This window comes from Panthera tigris, chromosome F3 (assembly GCF_018350195.1).
Source record: "Panthera tigris isolate Pti1 chromosome F3, P.tigris_Pti1_mat1.1, whole genome shotgun sequence".
NCBI lineage: Eukaryota > Metazoa > Chordata > Mammalia > Carnivora > Felidae > Panthera > Panthera tigris.
Genome location: NC_056678.1, coordinates 20,693,249 through 20,709,367, shown reverse-complemented (window position 1 = coordinate 20,709,367; position 16,119 = coordinate 20,693,249). Strand labels below are relative to the sequence as shown.

The 16,119-nt window shown below is 36.3% G+C and overlaps 1 protein-coding gene across 3 annotated transcripts in view; it reads right to left on the bottom strand.

The window, feature by feature from the left end:
- Positions 1 to 16,119, bottom strand: part of RALGPS2 (Ral GEF with PH domain and SH3 binding motif 2) — a 168,782-nt gene that overhangs the window by 83,046 nt on the left and 69,617 nt on the right. For all 3 annotated transcript variants that reach the window (XM_042976682.1, XM_042976680.1, XM_042976681.1), the window contains exons 6-7: positions 14,646 to 14,735; positions 9,104 to 9,196 (exon numbers count right to left, since the gene is read on the bottom strand). In XM_042976682.1, coding sequence (XP_042832616.1) covers positions 9,104 to 9,196; positions 14,646 to 14,735 — 183 coding nt within the window. The remainder of the gene's footprint in view (positions 1 to 9,103; positions 9,197 to 14,645; positions 14,736 to 16,119) is intronic.

Here is a 16,119-nt window from a genome sequence, read left to right as displayed (position 1 = left end):
TTTTTTAGCACGCAAAACACATTCCACTTGAAAAATTCTCATCTAACTCTATGAGGTGAACAGAGAAGTCTGAAGATTAATAGAGAGATGAGGAGACAGAGATTCAAAGGAGATTACAGGGTTAGCAAGAAGCACATACTAATATTCTCACAGTCATCCACCCACAAAGGCACAGGTCCCTGTCTTGCAGTGTCTCAGTCTGGTTCTGGAGGTGAAGAGTATTCTGACACCAAATCCACCACTCTTTATATATAATACTACAAGTGCTACGATTGGGATTCCTGTTGGAATTTATTTTTTCATGGGCTCTAAGATGCAGATTATCTTCAGATAATCTCCATCAGAAAAATGTGTGACTAGTATCCCTCCTTCTTTAAAACGAAAGTTTTAAGGAGTCCTTTGCTTTAATATTTTAGATAGATATTCCACAGTCTAAAACAGCGATTATATAATTTTCCTTGGCCCAGCTTTAACAATCTTGATCAGCATTTTCAAGAGTAGGTGCAAATCTCTGCTTCTAACTGTAAGTCCAACCATCACTTTCTCTCCCACTTAAATGTGTAGATATGGAAAATACAGTGATATGACATGGCAGGGATAAGAATAAGCCTGTTCTTTTTTTTCTTAAATCAATCATTCAAAAACTTCAGTAGAATTTCAGGAGAAACAAATTATGTACTCGGAACATCACTGATTTTGCCACCTCTGAAACACAAACCTGTGGTAAAGAACTACATGGTTTAATATGTATAAGAACAATTTTTTGGAATTTTCAAAATAATCAACAACCAGATTAAAAGGATTCAATCTGGGGTGGGATAGTAGAGACTTGTTTCCAAAAGACTATTTAGAAGAAGAATATGGAAAAAAGAATTAATTAGATGTTAAAATAGGTTATTTCCTAGGGATAGCTCAGAAACTTATCCAAAGCCCACGTGCCAAAGCTATAACTAACAAGTCCTGATTTTCTTTTTCTCCTTTTCAAATCTTTTTTCTGATGTTTAGTCCTAATATCCCTACAATGTCACTTCACTCTACTCCTCCAAAAAAGGGGGAAAACAAAGTACTTCACAAGGTTCCAACTCTTCATGTTTTAGCACCATATTCTTTCTCTGGTTAAGAGGCCACCGGGGCAAAGCTCTTCACACTTTCACTGGTGCCCGAAGGTGGGAACTCCCAATGTTCCTGGCCAAATCTCTATACCATAACAATGTTACCATAACAATGGACTTTGGGAAAATTTGAATCAACCCTTGTACATCCCAGTCACCATAAGAAAAGTAAAATTCCCAGATCACCCCTCATCACCTTGATTTGTATCTCCATATAATCTGTACAAATGCTTTCATTTGCATAAATAAGTTATTTGTTTTGAACCTTAAATACAGATTAATTATAATCTTTTGTTCATGACACTCAAATTATCATTTAGTCCCTGATGTTACTTTCTTGTTAAATCGATTTTTTTCTTAAATTTTTAAGTGAATGCACATGTATTCATCTTCATACTTACAAACCATATACTAACAATACACATCTACCTATGTGCTTCTTCCATATCCAATTCCTTTGACTATCTTTATTTTTTTTTTTAATTTAATGTTTATTTATTTTGAGACAGAGAGAGAGAGAACACGAGCAGGGGAGAGGTAGAGAGAGGGGGAGACACAGAATCTGAAGCAGACTCCAGGTGCTGAGCTGTCAGCACAGAGCCGGACGCGGGGCTAGAACTCATGAGCCTGTGAGATCATGCATGACCTGAGCCTAAGTCAGATGCTCAACCGACTGAGCCACTCAGGCGCCCCTCCTTTGACTATCTTTAAATAACCAATAATCACTATCCTAAATTTTGTGTTTATCATTCTCTTTTATTTGATTTTTTTAAAAATTTTGACTGAAATTTTATTTGATTTTTGACTAAAGAATAGCATACTGTTTTTAATCTTTGGCTTTATCCAATCAATGTTCTGAGGATGAAATTTCATCCATAATGTTGCATGTGGCTGTAGTTCATTTTCACTGTTTCTATGCATATGTCTTCTTCTATGAAGTACCATCATAATGCATACTTTTCCATTTTTCTTACTTTTTCCTTTTGCTTTGTAAGAATTCTTTATATACTCTGGATATAAATTCTCGACCAGTTGCAACTGCTACACATTCTTTTCAATTTTCTTTGAAATATCTTTTGGGGCACTTGTGGTTCAGTCAGCTAAGCGTCAGACTCTTGATTTCGGCCCAGGACAAGATCTTACAGTTCATGAGTTCGAGTCCCACATCAGGCTTTGCGCTAACAGCACGCAGAGCCTGTGTCAGGAATTTTCTCTCTCCTCTCTCCCCGTCTCTCCCCTCGACTCATGCTCTCTCTCTCTCAAAATAAATAAATAAACTTAACAAATTTTTAAATATCTTTTAGTGAACAGAAATTCTTACTTTAACGTACCAAAATTTTTTCATCTTTTCTTTCTCTGCTTGAGGTTTTTGTATCTTATCTAAAATATACTTACAGATTCCAAGTTGGAATCTATTCATGCTAAGCCAGAGAGATATTAAGCAATTTTTCCTCTTCTAAAAGCTTCAACGTTTTTCATTTTGCATATAACTCTTTAATTCATCTGACAGTGACTTTTGAGGCCTAATTTCATTTTTTCCCCAAACTGGTAACTAATTTCCCAGCTCCAGTTAAGAACAGCCCCTCTTTTCTTCATTGATTTACAATGCCACCACTGTCATATATCAGAGTTCCATAAAAGCAATGATCTTTTTGGGGGTTCTTTATTCTGTTCCACTGGTCGATATGTCTACATCTGCACTAATTGCACATTACCTAAATAATATAATCCATCTCGGTATCTGTTAGGGCAAATGTCCAAGCCTCCAACCCCATTTTCTTCTTCAGAAATAACTTGGCTATACTGACCTTTTATGTTTCCATATTATTTTATAAGCAATCTTATCCAGACTCCCAGTTTGGGACTGATTCAAGTTGCATCTAATCTCTATGTGCATTTGGGAAAAACCGCCATCTTTAAGCTTTCCTATCACATGACTATCAGATACTGTTCCATCTAACCTAGTTCTTTTTCAATGAATCCCTATAAAGTTTTATAGTTTTCTGCACATGTCTTTCATATATTATTCTATTTATTGTTTGCTACTGTATTTCTTTGATTTGTAAACAGTGGTGTCCTTTTAAGTGACATTTTCAAATTGTTTAGAATACAACTAATTTTATATATTGTTTGTATATTCAGTCACCTTAATAAGCCCTGTATCTTAAAATTGTGGTAGACAGAATACACATAACATTCACCATTTTAACCATTTTCATGAGTACACTTTAGTGGCATTAAGTACATTCACATTACCAACCAACCATCACCACCAATCGTGCATGGCCAGAACTCTTTCCATCTTTCCGAACTGAAACTCCACATACATTAAACACTAACTCCCACTTCCCATTCCTCCCTCCTTTGGCCCCTGGCAACCATCTTCTAGTTTCTGTCTCTATGAATCTGACTTCTCTTGGTACCTTAGAATCATATAGTATTTGTCTTTTTGTCTGGCTTATTTCACCTAGTATAATGTCTTCAAGATTCATCCATGGTGTAATGTGTCAGAATTTAATTCCTTTTTAATGCTAAATAATACTCCATTGTATGTCTATACATTTTGTATATCCATTCATCTGGTGATGGATGTATGGACTGTTTACACCTTTTGGCTATTGTGAATCACGCTGCTATGAACACTGGTATAAAAATGCCTGAGTCTCTGCTTTCAGTGCTTTTGGATATATACCCAGAAGTGGAACTTGCTGGATCAAACAGTAATTCTGCTTAATTTTTTGAAGATAAACTCTACTATTTTTAATCATTTTTTTCTAATTGTGTTGGCTAAGATGTCAATGTTGAATAAAAACAATAAAAATGGGCATCCTTTTCCTTGATGTTATAGAAAATGTTCCTAATATTCTCTCCATTTAGGTTACTATAAGTCTGGGGAGACATTCCTTTTATCAGTTTAAAAAAAAAACAAAAAGGGGCACCTGGTGGCTCAGTTGGTTGAACGTCCGACTTTGGCTCAGGTCATGATCTCATAGTTTGTGAGTTAGATCCCTACATCGGGCTTGCTGCTGTCAGCGCAGAGCCTGCTTCAGATCCTCTGTTCCCTCTCTCTCTGCCCCTCCCCTGCTCACACTCTCTCTCTCAAAAATGAATAAACATGAAAAAAAATTAAAAAACAAAAAACAAACAAAAATAAATAAAACCCCCCAAATACTCTCAATTCCTTATTTGTTATTAAAAATCATTAGCCCAAACTAGCATGAAACACATGCAATCTTTATTATCTTCTAACTTGGCCCAATACTCTACCCCTCCTAGTCCCCTCCAACTGTACTTTCTGGGTCTCACGGTTCATCCTCTGCAAAAGCCCCATCCTTAAACTTTCCTTTAAGCATTCTCTTGCTTTTCTTGTAACATGAGCCTGGATTCCAGTTGGGTGCAATCCTGGCTCCTTGCTCTTCAGAACTTTTTCCTTCCTAACATCCTCCAGCTTCTACTAGGTTCAAGCACTAGATCAGTGCTGTCTGAATTTTGTGTGATGAAAATGATCTGTGTCTGTGCTGCCCAACACAATGGTCACTAGCCACAAGGGACTACTGGCTAGTGTGAATGAGGAACTAAATTTTATTTTATTTTTTAGTGTTTATTTATTTTGAGAGAGAGGGAAACAGAGCACGAGTGGGGAAAGGGCAGTGACAGAGAGGGAGACAGAGAATCCCAAGCAGGCTTTGTGCTGTCAGCGCAGATCAAGAGTTGGATGCTTAACTGACTGAGCCACCCAGGTGCCACAAGGAACTAAAATTTAGTTTTTCTTTTTAGTTTTTTAAAGTTTTATTTATTTATTTTTGAGAGAGAGACAGAGAGAAGCGAGTGGGGAAGGGGCAGAGAGAGAGGGAGAGAGAGAATCCCAAGCAGGCTCTGCGCTGTCAGCACAGAGCCCCACGTGGGGCTCAAACCCAGAAACTGTGAGATCATGAACTGAGCAGAAACAAAGAGTCAGATGCTTAACGGACTGAGCCACCCAGGTGCCCCAGTTTTAATGATTCAAATTTAATACCCACATGTGGCTAGCGGCTACTATAGTGACCAAGAGAGCACTTGGATTATAACGCTTATGTTACTGTCATTAATAGAGCTGCTAGTCATTTTCCCCATTATACCTTAAAGATGTTAGTAGCTGGAGAAAAAAAGTCTGCAAACCAACATTACTTTCATATCTTGGTGACTGCAATCTTCACATAAAGGAGACTCTCAATACCCTGGTTTCTCAGTTCCTTGACTTCTCCTACACCCAACGATCTTAACTTCTACTACTCTCAGCCTCTATTCCCTTGATCATCCTGAATCCAATAAGTACTGCCTGCACCAGAACTTCCAATCCAGTTACCAATACTACTTTTTCACTTTTCCTTATCTCTTTTACTTGGGTTAAATTCCTCACCTGTCACGGAAACAACTTGTACATTTAATCTCCTGTGCTATCCTTGACCTCACTATGGTACAAACAAGCCTAAAATAATTCCAACTCTGGTTAAACACAACTCTCATCACTACTCCAGGTTTATACTGAGCACCTGCACCTGGATGGAGAACGCATGACTTTGCTGACTGGTTTCACTTTAAATACATGATCAAAAGTCTCAATCGTAAGGCCTACCATACCGAACCTACTATATTTCCCTAGTTAATTCATTCTGACACTCTTCTGCATGACTTTCATTCATTCGTTCTTTTTTCAAACCTCCAACACCTCTCCTCCAACATTCTCAACTAAGGACTCTGCTTTTTATGTCTTAAATAAATCGTCAGAAGAATTTCTATAGAATCTCACCACCAAATCTACCAACTTACCTGCATCGGTAACCAAATGCATTTTCCTTTTCTGCTGTTAAAATGGATAAACTGTTGGGGCACCTGGGTGGCTCAGTTGGTTAAGTGTCGGACTTCAGCTCAGGTCATGATCTCATGATTTGTGAGTTCAAGCCCCACATAGGGCTCTGTGCTGAGAGCACAGAGCCTGCATGGGATTCTCTCTCCCCACCTCTCTGCCCCTTCTCCCCTGCTCTCTCTCAAAATAAATAAACTTATAAAAATATTTTTAAAAAATGGATAAACTCTTTCTGCTCCAATACAGTACTGGATCTAATTCCCTCCTGCCTGATCAAGGGTATTGGTGCAGAACTCCTTGCTCTCCTACCATTTCTCTCATTCTATTAGATCACTGCACTAGCATATAAACATAATGCCAGATTTCTCTGCAGTACCTCAGCCCAGCCATTTACAGCAAAATTGCTCAAATGCATTCTCTACATTTGATGTCCCATTTTTTCTCCACCATTCTCTCTTTTCATTCCACCACTGTACTGAAACCACTCTTGCCTAGATTGCCAATCCTCTCCAACTGCCAGATACAATGGCCATCTCAAAGTGCTTACCTAATTCAACTTATCAGCAGCATTTGACATGGGGTGATTATTCTTTCTTGAAACACTTTCATTACTTGACTGTAGGAAACTCCTTCCATGATATTTCCTTCGCTGATCCCTCCTCATTTTTCCAATTTCTAAATCTTAGAGGGTTCCAGGGCTTTTCATCCATACTTTTGACTCAGATGATCTTCTCCAACCTCATGCTTTATATACTATCTTTATACTGATGATCAAAAATATATATATCTCTAGCCCCAACTCCTACTGTACACTTATATACCTAACTCTGACCTTACAGTTCCACCTGGATATTTATCACCCAACTCAAACTGTCTTTGTGTAAAATAGAACCCCCCCTGCCCCACTGCCAACACAGTGGCCCCAGAATATCAGTAAATAGTATCTCCATTACCTGACTTGATGACACCTCTCTGGACTAGTCTCCTACCATCAATTACTCCTTATTCCATTCTGTCAACACCGAGCACCCCATTCTTTGAACATTATCCGGGCCTTTGTACTGGCTATCACCTTTGCTTGAAATTCTTTTCTCCCAGATTTCCACACAAATGGTTCTCTCAATTCCTCCAGCTCTTTACCAGAGACTCTCTTACCATTCATATACATTCAAAGTTAACTTTTGAACGATACAGGTTTGAACTGCACAGGTCCACTTATATGGGAATTTTTTATAGTACAATACTATAAATGCATATTCTCTTCCTTGTGATTTTAATAACGCTTTCTTTTCTCTATCTTACTTTACTGTAAGAATACAGTATATGATATGTATAACATACAAAATATGTGTTAATTGACTCCACGTTATTGCTAAGACAGTCAAGTCAACAGTCAGCTACTAGTAGTTAAGTCTGCCGGGGGGAGGGGGGGTGTCAAAAGTTGTATGTGGATTTTTGACTGTGCAGGGGGGCTGGCATCCCTAATCCCTGTATTGTTCAAGGGTCGATTGTATATATAAAATACTTCCCTGCTTTCTCTCTGTCCCATTTAATCTGCTTTATTTTTCTTCAGAGCATTCATCACTCTTTACGATATAACATTTATTTATTTATTTACAGTTTATCTCTTCCCAGCAGACTGTTGGCTGTATAAAAATGGGACTCTGTCTGTATCATTTACTGCTCTATGTCAAGCAATTAGTGCCTGGCACACTACTGACTATTTTAAAGTTTAATATAAACACCAAAGATTTTATTCAGATTAATAACCAAAATTGCTAAATAAAAAAAATTATTTTCCATGTAAATACATGAGGGAGATGACAAAAATATCTTAAAGAAAAATAAAAATTAACTTGAGGGAGATGTATCTCATTTATAAACCACAATATAAATCAGAGTATAATTCTTTCCCCAAAAACTTCAAAGATGGAATTCATTATTGTATATTTATAATCATTTCCATTCCCCAGTGAAATTCAGATTTTAAGAAGAGAGAATAAGGCCATATTATTAAAAAGAATTTTTAAAGTAAGAAAACCCTTCACTCAGGTGTTTCTAAATGCAAATAAAATATAAACAGGATCATAAGCTCTCCCATTTTAATGTCTTTCCAATACAGTAAAGCACCCTGGTTTTCATGAGAAACATCTGTCTCTTCAGATACTATGGAAAGTAAAAGCAATACTATGCTAATTAAAAATGGTTATATTTTAGTTAGAAAAAAAAACCATTTTTTTTATTTTTTTCATGATATTTAATATGCTACATAACAAATATTCTATTGTGCTCTGTTTTTAAAAAAAAAAAAAAAAAAAAAAACGTTTTAAAAGTTAGTCATGTCTTTATCACAGGGCCCAAAGAATACAATAATCTTTTATACAAAATGTAATAAAGATTTAACTGGATCTAAAATTTTACTTATATAACATCTAAATGAAAAATACTGAGAAAGCTTGAGACCAGTATCACATCACTCAAATATTAAGGTACATAAATTTGCAGAAGTCAAAATTAACACCCTGACCTTGTCAAAGTGATAAAATCAAATATAATAAACATATATCAGAATGTGCACCAATACTGAATAATTCCATGTTAGGTATCAGGTTTTTCATTATTCCTCAGGAAAAAATCTAAGAGTTTATTAACTAAAAAATGGTAATTTAATGTTTGTAATGTTGTAATGCTCCATTTAACTAAAAAATGGAAATATTAATATTTAATATTCACTGAGTTGCCATTTAGATCTTCCTCGAACTTTCCGAAAGCTTAATCTTTATAAGATTAAATACAAAAAAACTACATTAAGTGCAAAAAAAAAAAAAAAACCACTTTCCCATCAGTAAACATGAAATGTTATGTTATCAAAGATGCTCACACAAATTCTACAAAAATGATTTCCTAAATGGCAGAAAGTAAGAACCAAGCTATAATTTACCCCAAAATTACCTGGCAAGTCTAGTGAAACACTTAGAGAGGAAAATGTAGGTTTCAAGAAAAAAAAAAAAACCAGTACAAAATAGTTTAAAGATCCAAATCTATTATCATAACATTAACCTTACTGAGAACTACAAAAGAAGTAAATAGATCTTTACTTCCACCAAAAAGTCCAACCCTTTCATTAACTAGGAAGTTTACTTACCGCCCATGTTTTAGTCAACCTGAAGATTGGGGCACTCTGTAAGCCAGAAACCACCGCCATAAGTGCATGAAGGTTATTCAGCTCATACAGTTTCTGAAGATTTAAGAAAAAGGGAGAGGAGAGATGAAAAATAAAAAGAATAAACACAACAAAACTTTAGATTAACAACGAGTAAAATCTAGGCAATTGGTAGTGTTCCAGTACTTATCACCCTTATTGAGATTTGTCTTTAGAGTACCCATCATGTTTACAGTAAACTGATTTTGGCCCACAAGAGAATTTCCGTGTTCTAACCTGGCATTGTCCCCAAGTGTTGGGAACACATCTACCTCTAGCTCAGTAATATATTAAGAAAACCAAAGTTATAGCTCAGCATCAAGTTTACCCAGTATGATCATGCACCCTAGTTTCCAGTAAGGAGTCTCCTTTACACTGAAATGCTAAGCCTCTGCCTTATGATCCCCGTTTTATGAAAGGGTCTACACCCAGGATCCTGATATGGTTTCCTACTCAGTATCCTCCTAATTCCAGGACGAGGGTTCAAACCTGCCTTCCACAGCCTTCCTCAATTTTCTGCTTCCTCCTGGCTGAATCCTCAGATCCTTTGTTCTTCATTCATGTTGGGACACCAACCTGCTTCCCAATACTAGGCCTTGCTTTTACAGTCTCCTTGTAGAACTCCTACCTAACATTAGGTTCCATCAGTTTGCTAAACAGATCTATTTGACATTTATTGCTAACTTCCCAGATTTCCTCATACTACCATGTGCTTACATCCTAATGGTCCTATCAAAAATCATTTAGAATGGTCCTCACCCACTACCAAAAGACTCCAGGGCAAAAAATGCCTGTTTTTAACTGAAAAACTCCAACCAATATACCACCTTAACTCAGGTCTCAAAGAATTCCCATAAAGTTTCAAGAAATATAAACTCAATAAAACTCAATCTTTTTTTTTTTAACTTTTTTTTTTAATGTTTATTTATTTTTGAGAGAGAGACAGAGTGTGAGCCAAGGAGGGGCAGAGAGAGAGGGAGACACAGAATCCAAAGCAGGCTCCAGGCTCTGAGCTGTCAGTACAGAGCCCGACACGGGGCTTGAACTCACGAGCTGTGAGATCATGACCTGAGCCCAAGTCGGACGCTTAACCGACTGAGCCACCCAAGCACCCCAATAAAACTCAATCTTAAAAACATGGAAAATGAAAACACATAAGGAAACAGGAATTCACAAATGAGAACAACGTTAGGTACTGGCCTCAAATAAAATGAAGATTAAACATGAAGACATTATCCAGAATGCAACATGAAAGACAAAGTGTTTTAAAAAAATGTCAAACAAAGGTTAAGAGACATAAGAGGTTTAAAAAAAAAAAAAAAAAAGGCCAACATTTATCTAGAGGGAGTTGTAGAAGAAGCTGATAAAAGGCAATGGTAGAAATAATTATCTGAGAGATAATGGGAGATTATTATTTTCCCAGAGTACTAAAAAGACACTAATTCCTGGTGCCTAAAGAAACACAAAACTGTAAGTCTGGAATAGCATTTTTAAAAAATGTTTATTTTTGAGAGAGACAGAGGACAAATGAGGGAGGGGCAGAGAGAGGGGGGGGGGGGGGGGAAAGAGACAGAATCCACAAGCAGGCTCCAGGCTCTGAGCCGTCAGCACAGAGTTCAATGCAGGGCTCAAACTCATGAACTGTGAGATGGTGACCTGAGCTGAAGTCGGACACGTAACCGACTGAGCCATCCAGGTGCTCCTGGAATAGCATTTTTTAAGAACAAGATGACATAAAGATACTTCCAGGCAAAGTAAAATAAAGATTAACAAAGGATTTTTTTAAATGGTGTCAGACACTCAATATCACTAATCATCAGGGAAATGCAAATCAAAACCACAGTGAGATATCCTTTCATACTGGTCAGACTGGCTACTATCAAAAAGACAAAAAATAACAACTGCTGGCAAGGATATGGGGAAAAGGGAACCCTCGCACACTGCTGGTGGGACTGTAAACTGATGTGGTCACTATGGAAAGCACTGGGAGGTTCTTCAAAAATTTAAAAACAGAACTACTGTATGATTCAGCAATTCTTCTTGTGGATATTTATCTAAAGAAAAGGAAAACAAAATTCACAGTATGCTCACTGTAGCATTATTTACAATAACCAAGATATAGTAACAACCTAAGTGTCCACTGACTGATGAATAAAGATGTGGTACATACGATACAATACAATATTACCCAGCCATTAAAAAAAAAAAAAAATGAAATCTTGCCATTTGTGATAACATGGTTGAACTTAGAGGGTATTATGCTAAGTAAAATAAACCAGACAAAGACAAATATAGCATGACTTCATTTAAATGTGGAATCTAAAAAACAAATGAACAAACAAAACAGAAACAGATTTATAGGAAAAAAACTGTTGGTTATCAGATGGGAGGGCTTGGGGGAGTGGGCAAAATAGGTGAAGGGGATTAAGAGGTACAAACTTCCAGTTCTAAAATAAGTAAGTCAAGGGGACGTGATGTACAGCATAACAATATAGTAAAAAATATTATGATAATTCTGTATGGTAACTAGACTTATTGAGTTCACAATGCATAAAAATAATGCATCACTGATATATACCTGAAACAGGATATTGTTTGTTAATTATTCTTCAATAAAAAAATGGTGCCAGATACTCAAATGAAAAATATGAATAATCCATAATTCCTACATACAGAAAAAAGTTTTTCCACATAAATACTCACATACAAAAATCAAAGCTATAAAATTTTCTTAAATGAGATACTCTTTTTTTTTTTTTTTTTAAGATGATTTCTTTCTTTTGAGAGAGTATGCGTACGTGTTGGGGAGGTGCAAAGAGACAGGGGGAGAGAAAATCCCAAGCAGGCTCCGAGCTGTCAGTGCAGAGCGCAATGCAGGGCTTGGCCTCACAAGCTGGGAGATCATGACCTGAGCCAAAATCAAAAGTCGGATGCTTAACCAACTGAGCCACTCAGACACCCCTTAAATAAGATACTCTTAAACGATATAATAAAAATTAAAGATCACTAAGTTTGACTACTAAAGTTAAGAACATCTATATGAAAAGATAACATGAAAAGAGTAATAAGAGAAGTCACAAATATAAAGATAGATATAAAAACATATATTGGAGAAGCAGTATCTAAAATTAAATAAAAAACTCTTACAAAAATCAATGAAAGATCAACACCATAAGAGACAACTGTTCAAAGATCTTGAAGAGCTATTTCAGGAGAGAAAACCTAAATGGCCAACACTGAAAAAATGTTCATTCTCATCACGTTCAATGAAAGCTATTGTTCCGTCATTTCTTTAAAGGTAATTTATCTTTTCTCTCTATACTTCTAGGGCTTAACCCCTCACATGAGCACAAAGAGAATCCCACAAGACAGCTTTCTAGCAGCCTCGTGTACAGCAACAAAAATGTGGTAACTACCCAAGCCAGAGTATACTGAAGAACTGGTGGTAAATGCAAGCAGCAGAACACTCTACAACAGAGGCACACCCAAAGCCGTTGGGCAACAGTGCTGAGTAAAAACACCAAGTTATAAGAGTATAAAAGTAGTTATGGAATAATTTAAACAAAATTCAAAAATATAAACAACAATCTATTACTCAGGAACACACACATGTACAAAACTAGAGAAGAAAAGCTAACGTAAAGTTCAGGGCAATGGTTCCTTTGGTAGCAGGAGGGCAGGGGACTGCGTATGCGGAGGCCTATCAGAGTTCGGTGGGCAGTGGGGACATGGGCGTCCACTTTATCATTCTTTTGATACTTAAAATATATTTTACAGTTTTTTTGTGTGTCTATAGGATGATTAGTTTTATATGTCAAACTTGATTAGACTGCAGTACCCAGTTATTTAACCAGACAATAACCTCGGTTTCGCTGTGGAGCAGTTGTGTAGATACAGTTAACATCCATAGTCAGTCGGCCTTTTGGCTAAGATCAAGCGTAAATAAAAGAGACTACATTTGATAATGTGGTAGGCTGCATCTAATCAGCTGAAATGCCGTAAGAGTATAAAAACTGAAGGTTTCCCAGAGAAGAAATTCTGCTTCAAGACTGCAGCTTCAATTCCTGCCTGAGGTTTCTAAGCTGTCCACCTGCCCTACAATCAATTTCACACTTGCCAGCCCCTTCCCCCAACCATCGGAGCCAATTGCTTAATCTTCTTTATACATTTTACGTGCATGTATATTTATTCTGTCTCTCCAGAGAACCCTAACGGATACAGTCTACTAAACAAGTAAAAGACCTGCAAGTTTTGTAACAGACGGAATACAGAAGGCAGAGTCAGAATAGAGGGATTTAAAAGACAGTGTGAGCCAAAAAAAAAATTATGAATTTACAGCTTGGAATGAAAGAAACTACTGTCAAAAATAACTTAAAAGTCTAAGAGTCTGAACTGGAATTACATGATCACTCGATGAGGAAGGTAACAACGAGCTTGATAGGCAGAATTTGGTGGTTTTGAGTGGAACATGCAAAGCCCATAAAAAAACTAACAAAAATACCAGAAAAGAAAAAAACAAATTCAGAATGTATGGAGAAAAGACATGAATTTCTGCTAGCTAAAACCCAATATTTATCAAACATATCACAGAGAATGTTTTCAGAAATTTTATGACACTGCCACAGAAGATCACATTTTGAAAGCTAGCTCTGCCACCTAGTGCCACAGAACGTTAGAATACAACTGCTTCCAGGTGCGCAAGGAAATTACGGAGGCGTTCCGACCTATAGCAGTTACAATTTTAAAACAATTACGATAACTTAAAATTGTAAACATGGCATTCTCATTTTAGTCCACCTTCATTCCGACATGAGGTAAGTTATGAATTTATTCTAAGAATGGTGAAGATGTGGCTACAATTATACCACCTTTTAGTGAACTTACCATAAATTTAGAGTTGTCAGTTTTAAGGAAATATTGGTATCCTCTTGTGGAATGCCCTGTTCACCCTCCTCTCTGAATTCTGACCATCCTTGAAATCCATGTTCCTTTTCTCTTGCTGCATTCATTATCTATGCCCCACAATAACTACTCAATTAACATATTTGGTTAACATCCTCTTTATACTATTCCTTTAAAAATAAAGTCTTATTCTCCACAGGGTTGGCAGTGATAGATTTCAAAAACAAATAATCAATATACATTTTCCTACTTAATCCTATAAGTCTTTCTCAATTACCTGCAGGAGAGTCCAGTATTTTGTAAATACTATACTTCACCATAATCTGATCTCTGCCTACTTATCCAGTCAAATTAGTAATATATTCCAGCTACTCTAAGACAGGGAGGGGAGAGCTAAATGGAGGAAGACAGGAAGAATAAAGAAAAGGCAAAGAAAACAGGCATCCAATCGAAAGAGTCAACATATTAATCAACAGGCCTTATTTTCCAGGGTCAATAAATAGTAAATAAAGTATCACAGGCAAATAGTCACTCACAATGCTGAATGGCTGGACTCAAAAATAAAAATACAAGTCTTTCTTACCTTAGCAGTTTTAATATAGTGGCTCAAAACTTCTGCTCTAATTTTTAATGTCTGAGCATGAAGAATTTCTCTAACAACCCAAAAGCTTACCTGCAAATAAAAATTAAAAGGAGTTGAATGGCAAGATTCTTCACTCACAAGGATCAAATTAATGACAAGAGCTACTTGGTGAATGACCTATAGCTGGTTAAAAAACAATACTTTCTTTTCTCCTTCCGGCTCCCCGCCAGGATATAACCAGTCTTCAAATGTTGCATACATTTCATATATACATGATATGTATGTGCATAGAGATATACATGTGTATATGTGTATGCTTATACACACACACACACACACACACACACACACACACACAAACATGACTACGAGTTTTGATTTGTAAAAGCAAAATAAATTTTGAAGGAGTTAATAAAACTGGTTTTATTGCATTATTACAACAAGAACACTATACAAATACATGTAATTTTATTCTGAAACATCATGGCAGAATTAGATAAGCTCTAAGATCAGACATTATAAACTATGCTACTTAGGGCAAGTTTTTCTGTGGCTGTGTAATCCCACCCACATTGCCATTTATTTACATTATGAAATAATACCATAAAGAAAAGTCATTCTAAAATTAAACTAAGATTATATTTTTAAAATCATGTAATGCTTTCTAATTCAATAAACCACCTTTACAATTTCTTTTAAAAATCATTTATCAGAAGGCAGGCTAAATCTAAATTACTAAAATGCTCTATGTACTCTGATGAAAATAGTTTGCTTCTCATAAATATAACATTTTTAATTCATTTACTATGAAAATAAAATCAAGGCACTCTCAGTTGGCTTGAACTTACACAAATCTAAATACAAGGTGTATTAGCAAGAAATGATAGTGCAAAACATAGTGCCACTGCCTCACATTTCTTATCCCTGTTTTAGTGAGAAACATTTCAGATTTTACTTGCAACTTTCATCTATAAACTGCCAAAATGCACATATTTTGTATATATTTTACAAATGTATATGTAAATATAAAATGTATATATTTTATAAAGCCATATTCATATTTGTTACTATATCTGGGCTACTAATGACAATAATTATCCCCCATTCTGATAAAGTACACTTCTAAAATATATCAAAAGTTATGCTTTATTTTGTCAACAACCTTGGCAAATATCACCTGTGAATTTAAACTAAACTGCATGATTACTGACTTTATTAAATTTAATGCTAGGCAAATTTTTCACTTTTTTTTTTAACATTTATTTATTTTTGAGACAGAGAGAGACAAAGCATGAGCAGGGGAGGGTCAGAGACAGAGGGAGACACAGAATCCGAAACAGGCTCCAGGCTCTGAGGTGTCAGCCCAGAGCCCAATGCGGGGCTCTAACTCACGGACCACGAGATCATGACCTGAGCCAAAGTCGGACGCCCAACTGACTGAGCCACCCAGGCGCCCCAATGCTAGGCAAATTTT